Here is a 23,664-nt window from a genome sequence, read left to right on the forward strand (position 1 = left end):
ATCCTGCTATGCATGTACAAGCTTAAAATTAAGGGCACTCATACACGCGCCAGGGCTATTTTACAACTTGCGTGTGTATTTGCGCGCAGGATATAAAATTGCAGCGCTTCTGGAAGCGTGCCCATACATACGTATATATGTGCACCCGCACACCCATTTTAAAGTTATCATCACAGTGCACAACCAAGTGTTAACATATGCACACAGCTGAAGCTCCTTATTTCATCAGGGCCAGAGAAAAGACCAAAGCTGAAGGGTCAAAAGGTCTCTGCAGGTCAGGATCAAGTTGCAGCAGCAGCAGGTTTTGGAGTGGAACCTTCGCAACATGAGTCTCCTTTAGGCATGATTAGAAAGTCACCTGTCTCTAACTATGAAATTCACTTCAAAAGTAAGTCACAGTACACAAAGACTTTAAAAAGAGAAAGTCTGGAGGCACAGGGAACTTGGGATCAGATTCCCCACCTGAGAGAGCTGAGCAGACCTGAGCACACAGTGGAGGAAGGAGGGAAGGTGGCAGTGTCTTCAGGAGCGGCTCCTACTACCGTAGCTAATGCACAGCACCAGGGAGCACCTCAGAGGAGGCGCCCCCCCTCCAGTTGCTCAGAGGCCCTGTGCCACATGTGGTTTATTGCCTGGGATAGGGCAGTGGGAGGGGGTGCTGTAATTAAGACAAATCGCAGTCCAAAATAAAGAGACAATCGTAAGCTGTCCCTTGAAAAATCCCAAGAATCCTTAAAAGGTGCCTCCTGCACCTTCTGTCCTCCCTTCTCGGGTGTCTTCAAAGCACTAGCACAACGGTCCAAATAAGGCTTCCGGAAACCTCGTCTCTGTGTCTGAACTGAAAAAAGAACCCCCATAATTAAAATCTAATCTATAAGAATCACTTGGCTAGAAAACAAAGCTCAAATGAAAACACCCTGCATTCCAGGATTATAAACGACAATAAATGGCATGAACTACACTTTAAATTATTAACCTCATCTTTCGATTGCTTCTTCATGTGTTGGGTGCACAGAGCTCTTCTGAAATTAGTCATTTTCTTGGTGGTTTGCAGTTATTTAAAACAATATGGGAAATACCGAAGACAACTGTTGTTTCATTTCATGTTGTTTCAAATCCAAAACAGATAAAACATTTGTTTTGTTTAGTTATTTTTGTATTTTAGCATGCATTTCAAAACAATTTAATGCACATTAAACACTTTAATGTGCATTAAATTGTTTTGAAATGCACTCACCCAATGTTTTGGGTGAGTGCTGAATTATTATAGTGCATGCTAAAATGATTTAGCATGCACTATAATAATTCAGCACTCACCCAAAAGCAGAAGCAAAAATGAACAAAAACGAAAAGATGGCACCAAAATGAAAAACCAAACAAGCTTTTTCCGTGAGCCAGTGCACTCAGTCCTGGACACAACAGGTGTGGGGATGGGTGGGTACATGGCTGACTTACTTTTCAAATGAGTGACATTGGCTCTCATTTGTTCCTCTTTCTCTTTGTTGCGGTCCTGGGAGTTCAGACCTTGTTCCAAGCTCTGCAGGGCCTCCTCAGCCTCCCTAAGTCTTCTTTCCAGATCCATGCGAATCTTCATCTCAGCCTAAGAAAATGAAAAGAAATGAGGGACTTTAAAAATGTAAAGAATTGGAGACATTAATTGTGTGGATAGACACCACTAAGGGCATTTATTAATGGCCTGGCAGTTTCCTTCTGCTCATTTGGGCCTCTCTTTGGGTTTCCAGCTTAATCGGAACTGGCATCAGTTGGGCTACAGTGCCGGGAACCTTCAGTCACTACTACCCGGAGTTTATTCCCCTAATTTGATATCCCCCTAACTCTCCCTCTGGTGTGTAGTGGGGTTCAGAGTGCCAGCTCCAGGTCAGTCAAAGACATCTTTCAAAATGCCCTGGGGCAAAGGCCAGTCTTCACTGACCAACCCAGAGCTAGAGGGCGCTCTGAGTCCCACTAGCCACTCGGGACTACTTCTAAAGGTATGGGGAGTGTCTGGCGGGGGCCCACTAGAACCCAGGGAAATCTTCTATGTAACAAGGGGTCTAATGTGGTGGCTATGGTGGGGGGCATTAGAAATCAGGGTTTTCATCTTTGGAAGTGGGAGATCTGGGGGTGGGAGCAGGGAGGATTTGGATGACTTTGGGGAGATTTATAACGGGATGTGATTTTTATGGAAAGGGGAGGGGTTTGGGGAGGGGCAGAGCATCTCCGTGTAATTTACAACTACAGGGCCTGATTTTTAAAAGCTTTTACTCGAGTAAAACTGGGTTTTATTTGAGTTACTGCACTTTACTTGAGTAAGTGGGCTTTTGAAAATTGCTACAATATATGCCCTTGAACTGTCCATAGGATTTACTTGCGTAAGTGCATTTTACTCGAGTTAAATGGCTTTTGAAAATTACCTCCTAAATTAAAAAAAAAGATTTTTTTTTAGAAGTGGGCAGGGGTCTTCCAAGACTCGCTGGGGGGAGAGGGGATAGGATTTGCACATGCAGACCAGGTTAGGGCCAATGTTGTCCTTTTTAGTAGCATCCCAGGGACATTGGAATGTGCAGTATTGTCCCAGTGCCACCAGGATCAGTTAGCTACAACTCTTGAAAAGCGCTAAAATAACATGGCTTCCCTTATTTTTGGCAAGCTGCTTAATTTTATTTGCATAGGATTACCTATGCATTAGCTGCTTTGCATGTATTGTAAATTTAATGCATGCAAATCAGCTAATTTCAATGGGGAAGATTTTTGAAGCAAATGTCACGCAATATTGGGGTAGATTTTCAAAGGGATACGCGCGTACCCCCCGAAAACCTACCCCAACCCCCCCCCCCCCCCCGCGCACACCGAGCCTTTTTGCGTAGGCTCGGCGGCGCGCACAAGCCCCGGGACGCGCGTAAGTCCCGGGGCTTGCATGGAGGGGTGTGCCGGGGGGGCGTACCGGGAGTGACACGGCGTTTCGGGGGCATGTCCGGAGTGACGCAGCGTTTCGGGGGCGTGTCCGGGGGCGTCGTTCCGGCCCGGGGGCGTTCCGGGGGTGTGACAGCGGCCCCTGGACCAGCCCCCAGACCGGAACATGGAGCGCGGCAGCCAGCCCGGCGCGCACAAAGTTACGCCTGCTTCCAGCAGGTTAGGTAGGGGAAGGGAACAGAGGCAGGCTGCGTGGCTCGGTGCGCGCAGGCTGCCGATTTTGGGCAGCCTTGCACGTGCCGACCCTGGATTTTAATGGATATGTGTGGCTACGCGCGTATCTATTGAAATCCCGTGTACTCTTGTTCGCGCCTGGTGCGCGAACAAAAGTACGCGTGTGCGCAGATTTATAAAATCTGCCTCATTGTGAATATCACATGATATTGCTGAGATATGTGATTATTACATAATAAACAGCATTTTACATGTGTTAAACGCTGTTTTTCACATGTTAATCACTTATTGCAGCTTAGTAAATGTACCCATAAGTTTGGAAACTGCCGAAAGACCTCTGATCCTGTGTGTAGTATGATGGAACTCTGTCACATCTCAACCTTATATTTCTTTTTTTGAAAGAGTTCAATAGAAATTATATCACCAAAACGAATGCTCCTGTACTGACTCATGTCATGATTACAGTAGGGACTGGGATGGTAAGAGATCAGGAAATGCTGTCTCTGTTTTTTCACAGACTACATAATCTAAATATCTATAGGGAAGTGGAGGGATTTTTTTCCAGATGAATTGGAACAAGGGCTGAGATCTGGCACCATGAATCTTCATCTCAACTATTCTGGGATTTTCCCCTATTTTATCTCTCTCTCTCTCCCCCCCTCCCCCTCCACCTCTCTTAGCCCAGTCATGGGATCAGCACTCCTCAGTTGGAAGGAAGAGGAGTTTTGTGCTAAATTCAACTATTTTTCTAATATGTTTTACTATATAGTCAATACTTTTATTTGTATTATTTATTTAAAAGATTTATTACCCGCACTCTTCAAAGTTTGAGGCAGGGTACAACATAACATATATAAAATAATAAAATACAAATTAACAAATAACATACAAAAATAAACAATAAAATACATATAAAATTAAAGTGGGCAATAGATCTCAATGTTGCAGCCAAAACAAAGATTGTGAGACTATCGAGCATACACCTGTACTTTTCTAATCTATGGTGAAAACAGCTTGACTTGTACTATATTACGCATGTAATATTGATTTCCTTGAAGACACTGCAGATCTCTACAACTCTACATTCGGAGTTTCTTTGGCCTGTGTTGGGTTTCGTGAGAGACATACTGGGAGTCCTGCAGAATCATGTGTGCAGATAACGGAAAGGAGCATATTAGAATCACATGTGCAGATAACGGAAAGGAGCATATTAGAATCACATGTGCAGCTCTGCCAGTGACAGCCTGTGCAGTAATGCATGCAGGAGATACTGGAGCATACTAGGATCACATATGTACATATTGGAAGCACATCAGGAAGGCTTGTGCAGCTCTGCCACTGTACATACCTTGAGATCTCTCTCTGTTTGCTGTTTTTCGGCAGTTAACTCAGAGAGGGAGCTCTGAAGTGCCCGGGACTGCATAGAGTAAAACTCCCGCTCCTCCTCTAGGACTCGAGACCTCTCTTCATTTTCCTTCATCCTGATACATATTATGCAAAGATAATGTGTTTATAACTACTAAGCTATTTTAACATAAAATTCTTGGTTTATTGCTATTTAGACTAAAATTAAAACCATATTTGTGCATCACTAATAGAAAAGGTTCTTGATTTTTCTAGAATCTACTATTTGATGGCTCTAGCCTTAGTAAGAAAAACATTTCTCCCCTTCCATAGGTGCTGAATCAAGCTTTGTAATTAGGGGATAAAAACTTATTTTTATCCTTTTGTATAATGGAAACCTGCATCCCTAGCTATCAGCGCCATCTTTAGGCTGGTGTAATGATGTGACTGTATCAGGGCCCAACACTTCTTCACTTTGTCATCTTGGCGTCAACCTCAACAACTCATATGATCCAGCAACCTGTAAATGTTAATTGTTGGTGTCATTAAATCAAATTGCAAATGGCTTTTCCATGGACTTCCCTGTCACTGTCCTTACTCAAATTGCCATGAACTCAGTTGCTGACTCCTGCCTGAAATTCAGTAGCTCCAGCAGCCATCACTCACTGAGGTAGGCATTGCAATCTCCCATGATCTCTGGGGCAAGTGTTGCAGGCCACATGGTCACTTTCACCACAGGCCACCATGGGTTCTATTGATGTCTCTGGCTCAAATCTCTTAAGTTCAACATTTGGTTTTCAAATTTTACAATTGATTACTTGCCTTTCCAAACCTAAGCTCAAGGTGAGCCCCAAAGGGCTTACAATCAGACAGGTACATTTTAAAAGGAACATGCATGTACCCATTAACGCACGTATCGCAGCGCGAGCAAAAATATGCCTCATTTTATAAAGAATGCACGTGGCATATCTTTCACGCTTGGGAAGAGAGAGTGAGAGCCTCTGTATAGAGTCACTCTGACACTCTCTATATATGTACCACTCTAAAGGGGCACTTTGAATTGGAGTGGATTTTTAGGAGATGGGTTGGGGTTAGGGGGCTGTTGTTACAGACTCATTCCGAAGTATTCATAGTAAAACTGACATCAGTAAAGAATTATAGACCTTATAAGTGATGAAAAGGAGTAAATTTTACAATGCAGATAGCACTTTAGTATACAAATCAACTCCTCTTGTTAGACTTTTCATCACTTATAAGGACTATAATTCTTTACTGATGTCAATTTTACTATGAATACCTCGAAATGAGTCTGTAACAGCCCCCCTAACTCCAATCCCATCTCCCAAAAACCCACCCCGAATCAAGGTGCCCCTCTAGAGTGGTACCTATATATAGAGAGTGTCAGACTGACTCTATGCAGAGGCGATCTCTTTCTTGCTGGCTTCTTAAATATGTATCCACGTATGTGGCGTGAGCAGCGCTTTTAAAATCTACTTCTAAGTGTGCACCTAAGGTAACGGAGAGTGAAGTGAAGTTCCCAGAGTCACAAGGAGCATCAGTGGGGGAAGTGGGATTTGAAAACTGGCTTTCCTTATTTTTTAGTCTACTGCTGTAACCACTAGACCAGTCCTCCATTCTTTAATATCTACTCATCTTTTTTATAGCACTACTGAACACATGCAGCCCTGTATAATAGTGATAAACATTGAGGTACAATAAGTCCATGCTCCTAAGAGTTTATAATATACATGGGTACTTGAGGCAACAGGAGATAAAGAAGAGTCTGTGGCAAAAGTTGAATTTGAGCCCTGGCTTCCCAGCACACTGCTCTAAGCACTAGGCCACACCATCTACAACTTAAAGACAGCACTGTTTGTTCCAGCGCCTATTAAGCCTCGGTCACCTTCACCTCTCACTGCATCTACTTATTTTGATCTTAATTGGCTCACATAACACTTCTGGTCATCACTGACTGATATCTTTTCATAGAATTCTTGACTACAAAGAACAAATGAGATATTCTGTTTAATAGTCCTAAAGGCTTTGGCTGTGTACACAAAGGTATTTCAAAAAAATAATCTTGCACAAGCTTTTTTTCACTACATATATTTCCAACATTTTCTCCATAAATAGTTGTAAATTATATTTGAATGTATAAAGCAACAATAAAACTGCTCCTCATTTCCCCCCAAAAGGAAGAATCTTCTGCAGGATTGTTTAAACAAACATCAAAAGTGATGAAACTGAAAACGGCCATCACGCAGTGATGGGCAGTGGTTCTGCTTTAAAGATAAAACTCCAAACAATAGAAAGTATCTAAACTGCAAAGACCCTACAGTACAGGATCTGAACCACAACATTGTACTAACAAACAGGAAAATCATATATGTGTCAATTGTTCAATTTAGGGATCGATTTAAAAACCCACGCGCATGTTATAAAATACGATATCTGCACGCACATGTGTGCCCGATTTTATAAATGGCGCGCACATGTGCGGGCGGGCGGGGCGGGCGGGTTCACACTCGTGCATGCAACGGGGGAGGGGGGGGATTTTGTAAAGAAACACACGATGAAGCAATAGGGCCTCCCCCAGTTCTCTCCCAGTCCTCCCCAATTAAGGAGTGGACTGGGAGAGAACTTCCCTATACCCCTACCTAACCTTCCTACCTTTTCCCCTCTCCTCCTCGACCACTAATAATACCTACCCTATTTTTTTTGTTTTATAACTTATCTGCTCCTTTGGAGCAGAAGTGAGTTATGCACACCGGTCAGCTGCCAGCACGCACTTCCCCAGGACAGGGCCTAATGGCCGCTGTCCCGGCCGGCCCCCGCCCAGACCACACTCCCCGGCCCACTCCTTTTCACTGGCCTGGCACTTTTGCGCATATCAGGGGCAATGAGCGTGGCTAGGCCCTTTCTAAAATGCGCTCGGTGCACGCATGGCCTGGCCGTGCACGTAACCCCCGGTTTTAATGTGCGCAGGCCATCGAAAATTCAGGCGATAATGAGCAGTTACTTAAAACCTTCTCAGTGTGAATTACAAAATACAAATTGAAATAAATCATCTAATTACATGACAGCACTTGACAGTCTGAAGGCACATGGGTACAAGTTTTTGGCAATGTCCCAGGACTGTGCATGCCTGAGAAGTGCATTATGGGTAGCTAGTTTAGTCAGGAAGAAGGAAAAAGAGAGCAATCTGATTTTCAAAAGAAGTGGCTGAAAAGATAAGGGCAGAAAGAGTGACATTCAAAAGATAGAATGGGATTTTGACAGAATGAGAAGGGAAAGGAAAAATATCTGGAAAGGCTGAGGGACATCAAAGGTGCAGATGGAAGAAAACATATGTTAGAGAAGGAAAAGCGACAAGACCCTTTTTTTTTTAATATGCTAATGAAAGAAAGAAGAGCAAAGGCGAAAAGAAATGTGTGGAAGGTGATGAGGAAAAAGCAGAAATACTGAGCAAATATTTTTGTTCAGTGTTCAATGAAAAGGAGTGGGTGAAAGCCCACAGATAGGTGAGAAGTATACATGGAAAAGGAAAATCTGCTACTCCACTTCAAAGGAAGGGATCGCCTGGAAGCAGCAAAACCGAGGGTGGATAAGGCAATGAGGCCAGACAGAATACATCCTAGGATATATTTTCAAAGTGATTTACGTGGGTGAAATCCGTTAATCAGCTGTTTGAAGATTGCTTTCCTTCACGTGTACTTTAATCCCATTTAGAGGAGGGGTGTGCTTAGGTCAGAGGAAGGAAATAATACCCACAGATTGCATTTTCAACTCTACACGTTATTTGGCATGAAAAAAGGTACCTGTGTAAAAAGTAGGAGCAAATATCTGCAGGTACAAATGGTTCAAGCAAATGCACAGGCATTCTTTCCCTTTGTAAATAGGTGCGAAGTCCCTGGGTTAAAGTGCCCAGTGCAGACGGTTTGAAAACTGCCCTTTAAAGGGCAACAGAGAGGTTCTGGCAGGTCCACTGATAGTTCTGTTCAATCACTTTTGAGGGCAAGATTGGTTCCCAAAGACTGGAGATGGGCATTTGTTATCCCTCTTCATAAAAGTGACAATAGGGATAAGGCCAACAATTTAACCTAAGTCGTGGGTAAATTAATGGAATCCCTAAGGAAGCTCGGTGGAATATTTTGAATCCAGCAGATTACAGTATTCAAGGTTCCGCGGTTTTACCAAAGAAAGATCATGTCAGACAAAACTGATCACTTTTCTTTGTCTGGTTGGTCACACAATTAAATCAGAGGTGAGCGCTGGTTGTGGATGCTTAGAGTTCAGAAAGACTTATGCCACGGTTCCACATAGGAGGCTCAAATATATAATCTAAGCAGTTTAGGGGTGGGCTCTTCAGTGGTAAAATGATTAGGACTCGGATGAGTGATAGGCAACAGAGGATAGCGTAGAATGGGTAAGGAGAAGTGCAGGGAGTTACAGGGAGGTACCTCAAGGATCATGCTGGATCCAGTTCTATTCAATAATTTTATAAATGATATTGCAATGAGGCTAGTGAGAAATGTTTGTCATTTTGCAGATGGTATAAAGATTTGCAACCTGCTACACATTCCAGATGGAGCAGAAAACATGAGGAATGATCTAAGAAATCTTGAGGTGTGGTCAAGAGTTTGGCAATTTAGATTTTTCTTTTGGAAATCATTTTTATTCTGTAGTTCACGTGGCAAGTGGTACAGAAAGTAAACAGGAATGTACACTGCATCAAAAATTCAGAGAAGGACAATAACCATTAAGCAAATATATATATATATCCTGAAACAAATACTACGAACATACCCGTCATCACTCTGTAACATGGAACCACAGCTTTTCATTGCAGTGAAATAAAAATTAATTCCCAGGCCAACCCCAGATTTAATGCAACGAAGTGCACTTATGAATTGAGGCACAGGAATCCAAGGGAGTAGTAATTGATGGAGGGTGAAATACTAATGTATACCAATCAAAAGCAGGATTGCAAAGTGATCATATGTAATTTATTATATTTTATTGCTTATTCTTGTATTCCACAGTTTCTAATCTTATTTTTCAATGTGGATAAAAAAAACATTTATAATTGCTGATTAACTGTAGTTAGCAAAATAGTGCAATGGGGAATGGCAAGAGCTGGAATAATACTATATATTTATTTATTTTAAAAAACTGTATACCACATGATCCCACATTCTCAGCAAGGACAAAAAATTTGTGCATAATTGTCACAAAAAAGTAGACAACAGTGAAAAACAATAAAAACAAAAATTACAATAATGAACTAATAACTTTGCAGCAGTAAAGTAGGTCCTGACCTATTGTAGGACTATCAAAAGAATATAAAATGACCTGATATCATAGAAGCATGGAACACAAGTAGTCCATCTAACACACTTTCCAAACGCTTCATTAAAAATAGTGCTATCAGCTGTTTTTTCTGAGAGAGTCAATAAACTCGGTGGTCCTAACATATTCTGGTAAAACATTTCAAAGTACAGGACCAACCACATTAAAACCTCTGGCTCGTGTCTCTTCTAGATAAACCAGATGGCACATCAAGAAGATTCTGTGAGGCTGACTGTAAAGACCTGGTAAGTTTATACATTTTTAACAGGGCACTAACGCACGCAGGAGTTTCAGAACACGTCTTTCTTAGCAAGAGTTAAAATGTTAAATTTAATTCACAATACAATTGGTAAGCAATGACGGGAGCACAGTACAGGTGTTATGTAGTCTCTTAGACATGTGCCTGTAAGAAATCTCACCATTGCATTTGGCTTTATTGAAGGACTCAAAAGAGTGAAGTTTGGTAATCCAGTATAAAGCAAATTACAATAGTCCAATCCTGTTAATATGAGGGATTGTAGCACGGGCCTAAAATCATTAACCTATAGCAGTAAAGATAAGTCAAGCTCAAGAAGGATACCTAGATTCCTCAATTGCAAAGATACAGGAATAATCCAAATATACAAACACAATGGTGGAAGATCAATAGGAGTGAAATTGTTAATCATCTCCATCTTATCCATATTCAGTTAGAGCTAATTATCTAATATCTAAGGGTTAATTCATTTTAAACAGCTTGACACAGGTACAAAAAATGAATATCACCTGTGTACACTCTATAGTTCATATCTAAATCGGCTAGGAGGCTACAGACTGGACAAAGGTAGATATTAAATTGTGTCACTGATAAAGCAGATCCCTGAAGTTCACTGCTACAACACTAAATTAATGAGAAAATGCATGACCATTTTTTTCATAGTTGCATAGAGAGAGGTAGAAGAGGGGAGGTGATAATGGCTGTTTACAAGTCATTGGTGAGACCTGATCTGGAGTACTTTATGCAGTTCTGAAGGCCAAAAGGATATACACAGAGACAGATAGTCCAGAGAAGGGTAGAGAAAGGTACAGAGCTAGGCCCATATGAAATGTTACTTAAAGACCTAAATATGATTACTCTAGAAATAGAAGAAGGGGTTACAATACAAATAAAAAAAATGCATAAATAATGCACAAGAAGCAGGCATAATTCCAGAACAAAAGGTCATGATTTAAAGCTACAAAGGATTTTATTGAGAAGTAACATAAGGCAATATTTCTTTGGGGATGGTGGTGGATCCCTGGAATAGTATCCCGGTAGAGATGATGGAAGGGTAAACAATAACAGTAACACAATTCAGGAAAGCATGGGATAAGCCTTGGATGTATGAAAACCAGGGTAAAGTGCAAGATCGGGTAGGTTTCTGCAGTTAGGGTTGTTGATATAGAAAGGCAAACTGTCTGGAGCAGCAAACTGGTGTAGGGGGATGAAAAGGGGATGCAGGAGTGCACCATAGGACAGAGGTGAGAGGGGTGAGTCCCCACCCCTAGACGTGCCTGCACGCTCCCTGAGCTGCACAATAACAGAGGCAGGCCGGGGGAGCTGTACAGTCAGCCGACGGCTACAACCATTGCCCAGGGTGCTGTGTTCTCCAGTGATGGCTCCGTCTCCAGTATTACAAAGGTATTATAACAGAAATGGGCAGATTTGATAGACCTTGTGGTCCTCAACTTCCGTCATTGTCTAAGCTTCTATATTCATGCAGATTACTGGCTAATAAGAGCAAACTTCCATTTCATTGATGGGTAAAGTTATTGCCCTCAGAGACCACAGCTTTAGTCTTCAGTTCTGCAGCAAAACATATCATGAGCATGGAGTCTCTGCAGTCCTGCCTGAGGGGAACACAGCCACTGGTTGAGAGATATAATTGTATCTTTTTAAAGTCCTTTAAGGTGTTCCACTGGTTTGCCAGTGACCTCCAACTGTTGGTCCATTTAAGCCTTGCAAAATATTGTGCTCTCCATCTTGCTAAAATGTAGAAAACGCCTTCTCTCCTTTCATCATATAGGTGGCATTAGCAGGTCAGCCACTATATAGCATCGTTCATGGCTCGGTCTACACATTCCACACCCACCTATTCTAGGTGTGGGCCTGGTTCCATTGTATGGGTAATCAATATAATTGTATCTAATTAGGTAAAAGAGCTTCAGGGGTCATTTAATTTTCAGTTTCACTTTGCAGAACATCATGTGCTTGCTGTAGGGTTTGGACTTTTAGGTGGTGCAGATTAAGAGCTCTCCGGTTTGTAATTGATGCTGCAGGAAAACATCAGCTGCTAAATGTAGGTAATTATATGTAATGGAATGGAATGACAATCAACAAAATTGGGGGAGGTGGGGAGGTAATCATCACGTAAAATCAAATGCCTTCTTCTTCTGCAGGGGATTTGCCAATGATGGATTTAAGATTTTGCTGTCACGCCTACTACCCCTCCCTGCCAATATTGGATATCAGGGAGCAGAATGTCTAATAGCCCCACTGTTTCCTGCATCAGCTCAAGGGTTGATTTTGTGGCTAAAAATTAGAAAATTCTGAAAGCCATTGGCAAACATATTTAGCTTTTCTATTATATTATAAAATTAAAATAGTTTTCCAATCTTGCTTATGTCTGTATAATTTATTATATGTGTAGAGATCCTCCCAGATCTCTACCAGAGTTAGATTTCTATCAGAAGGAATATTCCATTAGTGTGGAGAGGAAATGGAGAAATAGTTCAATGCGGGTGGGTCTATAGTTTCTCTTAATGTTTTCATGATCACCACTGAACATGAATTCAAAACCCTAATAGCGTTGTTCAATCACATGATGGTCAATGAACAATTCCAGAAAAAGTATCCCATCACCAGGTAACACTTCTAGACAGGACAGGACAAAGTTGTACTGTAAAGTAGTAACTTTACTCTGAAGATAACTATCATATTTCTCAGGGGAAATTTCGGAATTATTCTTCAGTATTGGCTGCATCCTAGTAAGAGGTTTGACTATTAACTAGGATTTAGGAATACATTTGGGGGTACTGGGGCCACATTTTGGCCCATTCTCCCAGGTTCTTTCCTAATCAGAGGAAAAGTTAATATCTTTCAAGGTCCTAGGCTTTCATTACAGGTCTTCTGCTAAAGACCCAGAAATAAAGAGGGCAAAATGACTCAATTCCGAGTTAGAGTTGTTCTAATATAAATCTATATACTGGATAACTTGATTGCAGATGAAAATTCACAGGTGGTGCACTTTAGAATAGTGCGCTTAAATACAGAAAGGAAAATCCAATAAACCACACATACAGTCACTGGTAAAGCTGCATTCCCTGGCAGCATGTAATTGTGAAAAAGGACTCTCCCTGGGCACATCCCTGAATGTTATCCGCAACTGGAAATTCCTCCTGATACAAGCTCAAATGAGTCTCTGCTGTCAGATTCTTTCAACAGCAACTCTGCAAGTTAAATAAAGTCTAGCAGTTTCCAAGCTGACGCCAACCAGAAACCCACTGTCCAGAACCCTTAAGTAATCTCCCAAGGAATATGGGGAATATGGGACTAACTCCTCTCTTCCACTGGATCATCGCGTAGTCCTTTCCACCCTTAAGATCCTCCTTGCATCCCGACAAAATGTACTAAGCTCCAAGTCCACTCTTGGATCCCAGCCATTCTCTTTGGACAGGAGGAAACTGAAAGACACTTTCCTTTGGAGAGTGTCAGTTACCACTACACACTCCTATTCTCTCTGACTTCCTACGTTCAGGGTCTGTGAAGAGTCTGATGCATATTAATGGACACTTTGGTGACACCCTTACATGCACATTAACCTGCATAAATACAGTGTGTTTAATATAAAGAATATTGTATTATAAGCAGTTTTACTGCGGTCAGTAATGCACATACATTACCAGCAGCAGTAATGCATGTGGGTTCCTACTGGAGTTCCTCTTCCCTCCCCCAAGTGTGCCTAAAGGGCAATCTGCAGCCCATTCCTCCCCATCATCCAAGGACTAAAGGGCCTACTGCGGACCAAGCAAGTTCCCCCACCCACGAGAGCTTCCAAGAGGCTAGCTATCCTGCTATTCCCCTCTCTACCCCCCATGATGACTTAAGGAGCTCTATGCCCAAAGGATCTCCTATCCCTAGCATGAAATATGTGGCTCTATGCCCTATGCATGTCCCCGATTAGGCTCTCCCCACCCCCACCTATCCATTCACTTGCAGAGAAAGGATCATGCTTCAGTACCATCAGTTTTGGACCTCTGCTGCTTGTAGGAAGTTTTAGGACAGAAAACCCAGTCCATGTTTTCACCTCACCTTTTTTCTGCAAGGAGTTTCTCTTCCAGCAGCTGTTGCATCTTCTCTTCAATTAATTGCAGGTTACTATGGAGACCCGTTTTGTGGTCTGATGGCCTACTCTGATTGGTTGGGGGCAGCAGCTGACTTTCGCTTTGCTCTAACATCTCCAGGGTTCTCTGCTTTTCTACCGACAGCTCCTTTGGTAAGTTGTAAGACACAGGAGAGAATTAATAATGTATGCACACGCTATTTTATTCAGTTTTATTTTTGATGTTGCTTTCTTCGTCCCACTTCCTCCCCAAGGACGTGACCACATAGTAGCTCAGTTTGGCTTTCTCCCAGGTTATTATCAACATTATGAATATAAAATCCATCTGCTAAATCCAAGTCAGCAGCTGGGCCAGCCCAAGTTTTCAACTCTCATTTCAAAGAATTCTGGGACATGTAATCTTGTGGGACTACAAATTCCAGAATGCTTAGGGATGATAATATGTAAGCTAGCACAAGCTGAAAGTGCAAAGTTTGTATTCATTTCTCTCCAAAACATGTCCCATTACAAATTTAATTTCTCTGAATTGGAATGTCTTTTGTTTTGGCCTTTTTCTCTATTTTTTTCCTACCAAAGGATGTGGTTAAGGCAGTTAGCGTAGCTGGGTTTAAAAAAGGCTTGGACAAATTCCTGGAGCAGAAATCAATAAACTGTTATTAACCAACTAGACTTAAGGAATAGCCACTACTTATCATTGCGCAATAGCCACATGGGACCTATTTACTGTTTGGGATCTTGCCAGATATTTATGCCCTGGATTAGCCACTGTTAGAAACATGACACTGGAGTTCATGGACCTTCAGTCTGACCCAGTATGACAAGTTCTTATGCTCTAATGTTCTTAGTGGTGTCTTTTGCTACCATCTACCCTGAGAGCAGGCTCAGGAGCTCCTTGCCAGCCTGAGGATGGAGTGATGTCTCCTCTGAGGGGTACACCTAGCACTGCTTATTGGCCAGTAGTGACTGATACAGTAGTAGGAGCTGTCATCCTTCCTTCTCTGGGTCTAAGAATACCACTTCCGTGGAACATCCAGTTCTGACCTTACCTGACCGATGGGGGATCTAAACTCAAATATCCCATACTGCAGTTCTCAGAGCTACAATCTAAGCTACAAAGCCTAGTAAAGCCCTTCTTTGAATACTGAAGAAATCAGTGTTGATTAATAAAGCTGTCTAGGCTGGCCATTTTAGTGATATGGTGCTAGGGACATGGCTTCCGGTCTCTTCTTTATTGAGTCTGGCAGAGTGTGAGTGTATATAGAGGTGATAGACTCAAGCTCTGGGGAAGGGAGGTCAATTGTTGCTATGGGGGTGAATCTTCTTGGCACATGAGTGGCCCTGAAGGGGTCAGTCTTGCTGGAGGTGTCATTCCAGCCTTTGGTCAATGAGGAAAACTAGAATATCCTCGACAATTGTATTACAAATGCGAAAGAAAGAAGTAGAATCAAATAAAGGCAAAAAAAGAACTGCTGAACCCCAACATGAAGGTCTGCATGGTGATAGACATGAGCAGATAAATTAGTAATGTCCATTTTTTAGAGTTATTAGTCTTAAGAAACAAAAACCATACTGGGTCAAATTAAAGATCCATCAAGCCCAGCATCCTGTCTCTGACAGAGGTCATTCGTATCCAGCAGGATCCCAATGAATAGATCAAATCCTTTGTGCCTATAACCAGGGAGAAGCAGTGGCTTTCCCAAGTCTACATGGTTAATAATAGTTTATGGAATTTCCTCCAGGAACTTGTCCAAACTTTTTAAACCCAGCTATACTAAGTGCTTTCACCACATCCTCTGGTATCAAATTCCACTGTATAACTGCGCAGTGAAGGACCAAAGCAGAAAAGTGTGTTCTGGTGAATAGACAGCTTTGCCCACATTTAAATGTTCATTTTGTGAACATAAACCTTACCACCAATGCAGCAAGGAGTTTTACACTCATAAAATAAGCGTTCTAAAATGGGAGTGCTACTTAGCGCCCTCGCATGGAAATTGCATGCAAATGAGGGCATTAAACATTATTCCTCAATGCAGAGAGGTGCACTGGCCAAAAATGCTTTTCTTAGCACTGAAACAACTCCAGAGTCAGAGATGGAGTTAAGTTTCCAGCTCTGCTGTGTTGGCACTTAAAACCAATAAACAAAAGCTAAAAATGTCAGAGAAACACTTTGCAGATAAGTACTGACATATCTGGGTATTTGGCGAGGTTCGCCACTACTTAGCCAGTAGGTGACAATGGCAAACCACATCAGATAGCCGAATAAATCAGTATTTATCTGGCTAAGTGGTGGCAGTCACTACCACTTACCTGGAGCGCAATCTGCCTATCAGAGACACAATTCCCAAGTTAAAATGTGCGTTCAGCCTGTGCTGAACACACATTTTACAGACAACTCGCTTTTTAAACTCCCGATGCATTTGCAGAGCATTAGCTTACTACATCATGAATGAAAAAATATTTTTATCTGCACATTAAAACTGAGTGCTGAAATTAAGGGCACAATGTTTTAATGGTTAGTATGAGTGAAAAAATACTCCAATTTGTTTTAAATGTGCTAGCTATTAGCTTCATCAAGTGTTCCCCCATCCTAGTACTATTTGAAAGGGTAAATAATCATTTCAAGTTTTCCTGTTCTATCCCATTAATCTCTGCTGGCTAACAAGCTGTTTGGCTAACTGCCAAGGTGTTCTCTTGTTCTTACTGCATGAAAAGAGCAGAATATAATGCACACATTTTGTCATAGTTTCATCTGCCATGCAGCCTCACTGTGCCCTAATTCTGCCTAGTACAACACATCCCCACCAGCAGAGGCTTCCAGTTAGCTCTGCTCTGAGCTACCCAAGACATCTCCTCACTGGCCACTTGACTCAGCCTGTGGTGCAGGCTCCTCTCCAACAGGATCTTCAGCGAGCCTCACCATCAGCCTTGCTAAGCTACTCCTCACTGCTCGTACCACACCCAAGTTCCAGCCCCTTTTAACTCTGCCATGCCAGTACCACCTTTCCTCTCTATAATCTGGCCACTCTAGTCTTATACCTTGCTCGCTTCTTGCTCGCTTCTGCTCGCTTGCTTATTGTACTGTATCTTATCTAGACCTTCCTTTGCCTTGTTGCCTCCAGGCCTTCTTATTCCTTGCTTCTTGCCTTGTGGCCTATTCTAGGCTTTACCCTGCCTTGGGGCCTCTGGGCCTGCTCTATTCTTGTATCCTGCCTTGTGGCCTAACCAGTCCTCTCTGTACCTAGGGCTTTTGGGCCTATGGCCTAGTGGTCTACGGGCCTCCAGCCTTGTTGCCTTCGGGCTTCTATGTTCTTTGTTTTGTGTTGTCTTGCCTAGTCCTTGTCCAGTCCTGTCTTAGTCCGTCTTGTCCAGTCCTGTTTCTCTTTGGTCTTGCCATGCCCAATCCAGTCCTGCTCCTGGTATTTACCACTTGTCTTGCCAGTACTTGTCTTGTCCCAGCCTGTATCTAGTTTCAATTCCTATCCAGTATCTCGCGTTACCTGTGTCTCTCCCAGTCTGTGCTCAGTACCTTGCCTCGTCTCTGTCTGTACTCAGCCCCAGTCCTTGTTCTGTGTCCAGCTCCAGGAACCAGTCCAACCCTGCTCCAACCTATCTCATCCAGCCTGTCCAAGCCTTGCCTTGTCCAACCCGTCCAAGCCTTTCCTTGTCCATCCTGTCCTAGCCTTGCCTAGTCCAGCCTGCTCTACCTTGCTGTAGCCTATCCAGCTTTGCTTCAGTTTGCCTGGACTCTCACCATGTTGTACTGCCATAACAGAGGCCTACTGGACCCCAGAACCCAAGGGCTCAACCTGCGGGGGAGATTTAGCTAGGTGGAAGACCGGCCCTTGTTTAGCCCAGTGTCCTGCCTTGTAAGTCCTGCACAGTTCCTGGGTGGTGTACCCAGATCTCAGTACCCGTGACACTTTTACATTATTCACAAGTTGTGTTTTAGATATTTATATTTAATTTAGCATTAATCATGCTATACAATTTTGTACCAAGCAAACAATTCTAAAAAAAGGTTGGGGTAATTTGAACTGTTCTTTTAATTTTGTGCTTATGCATGTGGCATAAAAGGGATGTTAACAGCTTTAATTATTGACATTTATGTTACATGAATATTTAGGGAAGCAAACTGTTCAAGAAAGGCATTGCTAGATCAGGAGCCAATTACTTTGGCGGTCATGACATCCATGACCTTTGGAGGTGTCCTTGGATTCTACACAATGTCACGACCTGTTTGTGCTGTTTAGAAAGGTCTGTGAAAATTCCTGTACAATGCTATAGTATATATCTCTCTCTTTAAAAAGGACATTAATGTGTCTTGTAGCACAACCAAAGACATGCCCGCATAGTGGACAAAGGGATAAATGAGAAGTTTTATGGCTGTGGCCTAGTTGTAATTGCTAGTGTGTTATACAATACCACTTTAGATTGCAACAGATTTAACGACTGGCCGTGACAGTTCAAGCTTCCTCATAAATTTCCCTACTAATGTGCCTGTGGATGATCCACCTCTAAGAGCAAGAAAGCAATTCATTGCCCTTGCCTGTGCAAAATTTGGACCCTGTGGTGAGGCTCGCAACAACGGCTTCAATTAGCTCCAAACCGTGACAGTGATGTGGCCCCTGTCCCCAGGAGTTCACCTTGCTTCACAAAGACCAGCACTGAATTTTGAGGAGGAAATGATTTGGGGTCACTACTAATCTGAGGTAGGTGTGAACTAGTGGTCTAGAAAGGAAAGGCTTTGTAATCCTTTGCAAATTCCCTTGAGCCACCCAGTCTCCTATTTCTAAAGGCTTATTTTTTTAATTTTAAGCTCCCTGCTCATTATTTGGAGCTGGTTGGCCACTCTGTATGTGACTCATATATGCCACATAATTGCTTATTTAGACTCAAGAGTTAATAAAAAAATACTTTCACTCTTAAAACATAACCCAATTTGATTAAAAGTTTCTTTATGGTTAAAATTGGAAAACCAGTGTCTGACAATCGTGTTGCTGATTGCATTTGTATCCAGCTTGTTATGTTCACTCTTGAACCAATGTAGTTGTTGTTATATGTGGTTGCATAGAGACACACTTAATAAAAATAAAATGTAAAATAATTAACATAAAAGAAAATAAGAATATGGCTCTAAAACACTATGGTTTGATGCTGAAGTGGCTCACACAGAAGTGATACACAGAAAAGATTCCTGTTACCTCTACCATGACCTCTGCTACTGCTACTGAGGGGAAGAGCAGTGACTTGCCTCCAGCATTCTCTGTAAGGCCTCCATTAGGCTGCGAAGTTCCTTCTTCTCTTCCTCTACCCCTCCAAGAGACCGAGCTGTCAGTTCCAGCTCCCTAGTGTTATAGAGGCAGAAATATTCATGCAGATTTTACCAGTCTGAAAGCTAATTGTATCAGAAAAGGGGAGAGGAAAAAAAAAGGGAATCCCATGGACACCCTTGAGGCTATGACATCAACACCGTTTATTAACAGGAGACAAAGAGGATCCTGCTTCTGCTTGTTTTAAGGCTATGTGCCGGCATCGCTTCAAAGGGGTGCTGCCCTGGCACTCTGCTTATGGGTGCAAACATCTTATGTTTAACTGTTTGTTAAAGAAACAAAACAAGCTAATGCCTGACATACATTAGTTTCTGATATACTGTACAAACTGAGCATTAAAAAAAACAGTTATAATGAAGATGCATTGCATTTTTGCAGGGTTTTGTTTTTTTTTTTTACTCCTTTCCCCCATCCTACCCCCAGAGTCCATATTATTTATTTATTTTAAAGATTCATATTTTCACCAATCCACAAATCTTGGCGGAGTGCAATATGCTAGCAAAATCCACCCCCCCCCCCCCCCCCCCACCACAAGGGCAGAAGACCGGATAACACTCAGAAGGCAGATAAATACTTAAGAATAAATATAACAGAATAGGAAAAAAAATGCTCTGTCCAGAAGCAACTGCCTCAGCACTGACATGGAGGTTAACAAAGGGAACTGACAGAGCTAACAAGCAGGGCTGTGCTTGCCTCAAGATGGCTCTCTTTGCAATGCCCCTCCCTGACAGAAATGCAGAAGGGTTGAGGAGAACTATTACCCTAAAGTACCCTATTAAAGTGACATCCAATCAGAAACAAAAAAGAAAGGGGAATTCTCCCAGTGCTCAGCTTTTGTGCATATTGATCTAGCTGGCCTGTACAATTTAAGAGTTAAAGTAGTTTTAATGTATGGGTAATTTATCACGTCACTTCTTGCCTTGGACGACAAGTGTTTGCAGGGAAGGGTCCCAGATTTCAGTGAATTTCAGTTTAGATTGAAAGGAGCTGACAGTGTCCATGTCCTCCAGTTTATTGATGAAACATGATCCTCCAGGACCAGTATGAGGGTGGATTGTTTTCACACCATGTCAATAACAGATTTCTTACCTATCAGACATGCCTTCCTAACTAGAAGGGTAGACCCTCTGCCCCCAAGTAAAAAGAAGTGGCAGTATCAAAAAGAACCCCTTCTGGGCCAAAAAAAATAGATTGCCCCACCAGGGATATCAGATAGTTTTTGGCCTTGTCCCAGAACATTTGTACAATAAGGCATGACCAAAAACAATATCCTAAGCCCCCACTCACTCTGACATTTAAGACAGATCTGATTTTAAAAGCCCCATTTTAAAGAGTCAAATAGATGCAACATATGCTCATCTTATATATTTATATTGCATTTCATGGAGATTAGCATCCCTTACTGTTCCAGGGATTCATCTGAGATAACTATTTATCTGTTGCGTGATTATTGTACTAGGGAGTTCTCTCTGCCACACATTAAAAAGACCCTTATTTATTTATCCAGTTGAAAAAGTGTGCAAAATAACTGGAAAATACTCACCCTTTCTTGCTCCTCAATTTGGAAAAGCCCCTCTATCTTAACTCGAAAGTCCTCTGTTAGATTATTTTTAGATAGTGTATTCAACAATTGCAGATACTGTAGGCATAGGTATGTTTAGGATCAAGATTGAATTGTAAACTTAAGAACATAAGAACTTGCTATACTGGGTCAGACCTCCACTTGATGACATCATTCAGGCACTGGCAGCCGGGAGGGAGGGGCGCCACATTGCCTGGTTATGGCTCTGTGCACCCCTGTCAGCTGCAGACACTGCATGCTCCTCCATCATGGATGTACGCCGCCATCCCGTCTCCCCACTGGCTTCCATAGGCACGCGCACGGTGTGTGCCCACAGAAAAAGGCCCTGCGGCGGGAAAATAGTCGAGGCGCCGGGTCCATAGCAGAGGTCAGTGCCAAGCAGGCAAGCAAAGGACTGGGATGGGGCAAGGCTTGATATAAGGCAAGGCAGACTGTAAGAGACAGGGCAAGCTGGATGAGCCAGGACATGCTGGACAAGGCAAGACAGGATCTGGAATGCTTCAGGACAGCAAAACACACTGCTAACACAGGAGCATCTGTTGCTGAGGCACTGGCTGGAAGCACGGCTGGGGTTTAAATCCCCAGCCAATGCTGACATCAATTCCCGGTGCCAGGTCTTTTTATCTTTTATCGGACTCTCTCTACCTGACTGTCCAGTGAGACTATCGCTTAAGTCCTGCCAGCCCCTGGAATCCAAAGGTTCAATTTGAGGGGAATGGAGTTAGTATAGATGAAGGTCCAGCTCTGTCCCAGCCTAGGGCACACGTCTGCCAGCTGTTGACACGGGCCTAGTAGGTTCACCTACTAAGCTGCAATAACCGCGCCACAGCACAAGGCTCCACGACCATTACAAGCTGAACGTCCTGAATTGTAATCGAAGTGTTTAAAATTTCAAGTTGTGGAAGTGACAGTCTAGGGAGGACGAGTTTCTGAGAAAAATGGTCTCTGCGCTCTGTATTACTAGGGTTTTGCAGAGTAGATCTTTTTATAGTAAACCAGGAACACTTTGTGCAGTTTTGCCATTGTGTTAACCACTTTGTGGCTATGATGGTGAACTGCGGCTATACTGTATATTTATCATCCATTATGCGCTTATCATGAGATGCTAGTAATTTGCCCATCTTATTCCCATGTTTAAACAGCTGATATACGAAATGAACATTCTGAGCCTTTGGTGGATTAGTGAATTCAGGGCTACCTGGCCCACAATAAAATTGGCCTTTGCTTGCACTGTGGGCTTGGATGCCAGAGTCTGATGGACTTTACAAACCTGCGGCTCCAAATGTAATATTCTCTTGCCCATATCCCTTCTCCTTTTAACCAAAAAGGCAATGATGTCCCTCCTGTATAACCACCTTGCCTGTTTCCCAGCACAGAGTAGGGTTAGCCATGTGATCTTTATTATGATTGTAAAACTCTTTCCACTTTAGTTCCAAAAAAGATGCAAATCCTGGGTCTTTAAATAAGTGGGTGGGAAATTGCCACGCTCTCTTTCTGTCTCAGACCCCCTGCCAATGAATATCTATCCAAATAGGTGTATGGTCAAATACTTCCAGGGGCCCTATCACAGGCTTAGTCACTTTTGGAAAGATTGGGATGCGTGTGCACAAGAAACATGTCTGTAATCACATTCATTAGTATCTAAAAGATCCAATTGGTCCAAAGCAGTGGAATACCCCTATGTGGTTTGGTCTATTCCCTGTAAAGACAGTGAGTTTGATCCACAAGAGGGCCATGCACCATATTTAAATCACGCCCCCCTCCCTCCAATACAAGTCATCCTTCAGTCCCCAGCCTTTTATTAAGGAGGCAAAAAATGCCAAATCATAGGTATTCAGAGCACATATGTTACATAGTCAGCAGTTCCCCATTTAAAGACCCCCAAATAATGAGATAATGACCTCCAGCATCCTTTTCAAGTGATTTCTGAAAAGAAAGGGTTTTGTTAATCAATATAGCTACTCCTGCCTTATGTGAACCAGAGGAAGTCTAATAAACTTCTCCAGTCCATCATCTCTGTAGCTTACTGTGCTCCAGATTGTTTAGGAGAGTCTCTTGAATCATGGCTATGTCCATGTTATATTTTAACAGAATCTTTAATATTTTTTGCCTCTTAATTTGGGACCACAGCCCAGCTATATTCCATGAAGTGATTCTTATTCCCTCCTTACTCATTTGAAAACATATTTAATGCTAGAAAACTTCACTGATACAAATGCATGTCCAACCGAAGTTTCTCCTCCAAGCCTAGAAGGAGCCCCATCATGGCACATATGATTAACTTCTTCACATAAGAAAATGTATTTATTTATTTATTTATTGGTTTTTATATACTGATCTTCTTACATTATATGCAAATCAAATCGGTTTACAGAGAACAGTTGAAAACTTGCTTGGAGGCAATTACATATAACGAAGAACTTTTAAATAACAGTTAAATAGAAGAAAAATATATGACAAAAACAATGTCTTAAATGTCTAAATGTCTTAATGTCTTAAATAGAACTTTTTAAATAACAGTTAAATAGAAGAAAAAAGTATATGACAAAAA

The 23,664-nt window shown here is 42.2% G+C and overlaps 1 protein-coding gene across 1 annotated transcript in view; it reads right to left on the minus strand.

Annotated features, from left to right (window-relative positions):
* The window catches only part of PLEKHD1 (pleckstrin homology and coiled-coil domain containing D1), a 105,756-nt gene that overhangs the window by 8,545 nt on the left and 73,547 nt on the right, over positions 1–23,664 (minus strand). The window contains exons 8-11 of the mRNA XM_029598797.1: positions 19,453–19,546; positions 14,171–14,349; positions 4,496–4,628; positions 1,456–1,600 (exon numbers count right to left, since the gene is read on the minus strand). Coding sequence (XP_029454657.1) covers positions 1,456–1,600; positions 4,496–4,628; positions 14,171–14,349; positions 19,453–19,546 — 551 coding nt within the window. The remainder of the gene's footprint in view (positions 1–1,455; positions 1,601–4,495; positions 4,629–14,170; positions 14,350–19,452; positions 19,547–23,664) is intronic.

The sequence above is a fragment of the Rhinatrema bivittatum genome, chromosome 4 (genome assembly GCF_901001135.1).
Source record: "Rhinatrema bivittatum chromosome 4, aRhiBiv1.1, whole genome shotgun sequence".
Taxonomy (NCBI): Eukaryota; Metazoa; Chordata; class Amphibia; order Gymnophiona; family Rhinatrematidae; genus Rhinatrema; species Rhinatrema bivittatum.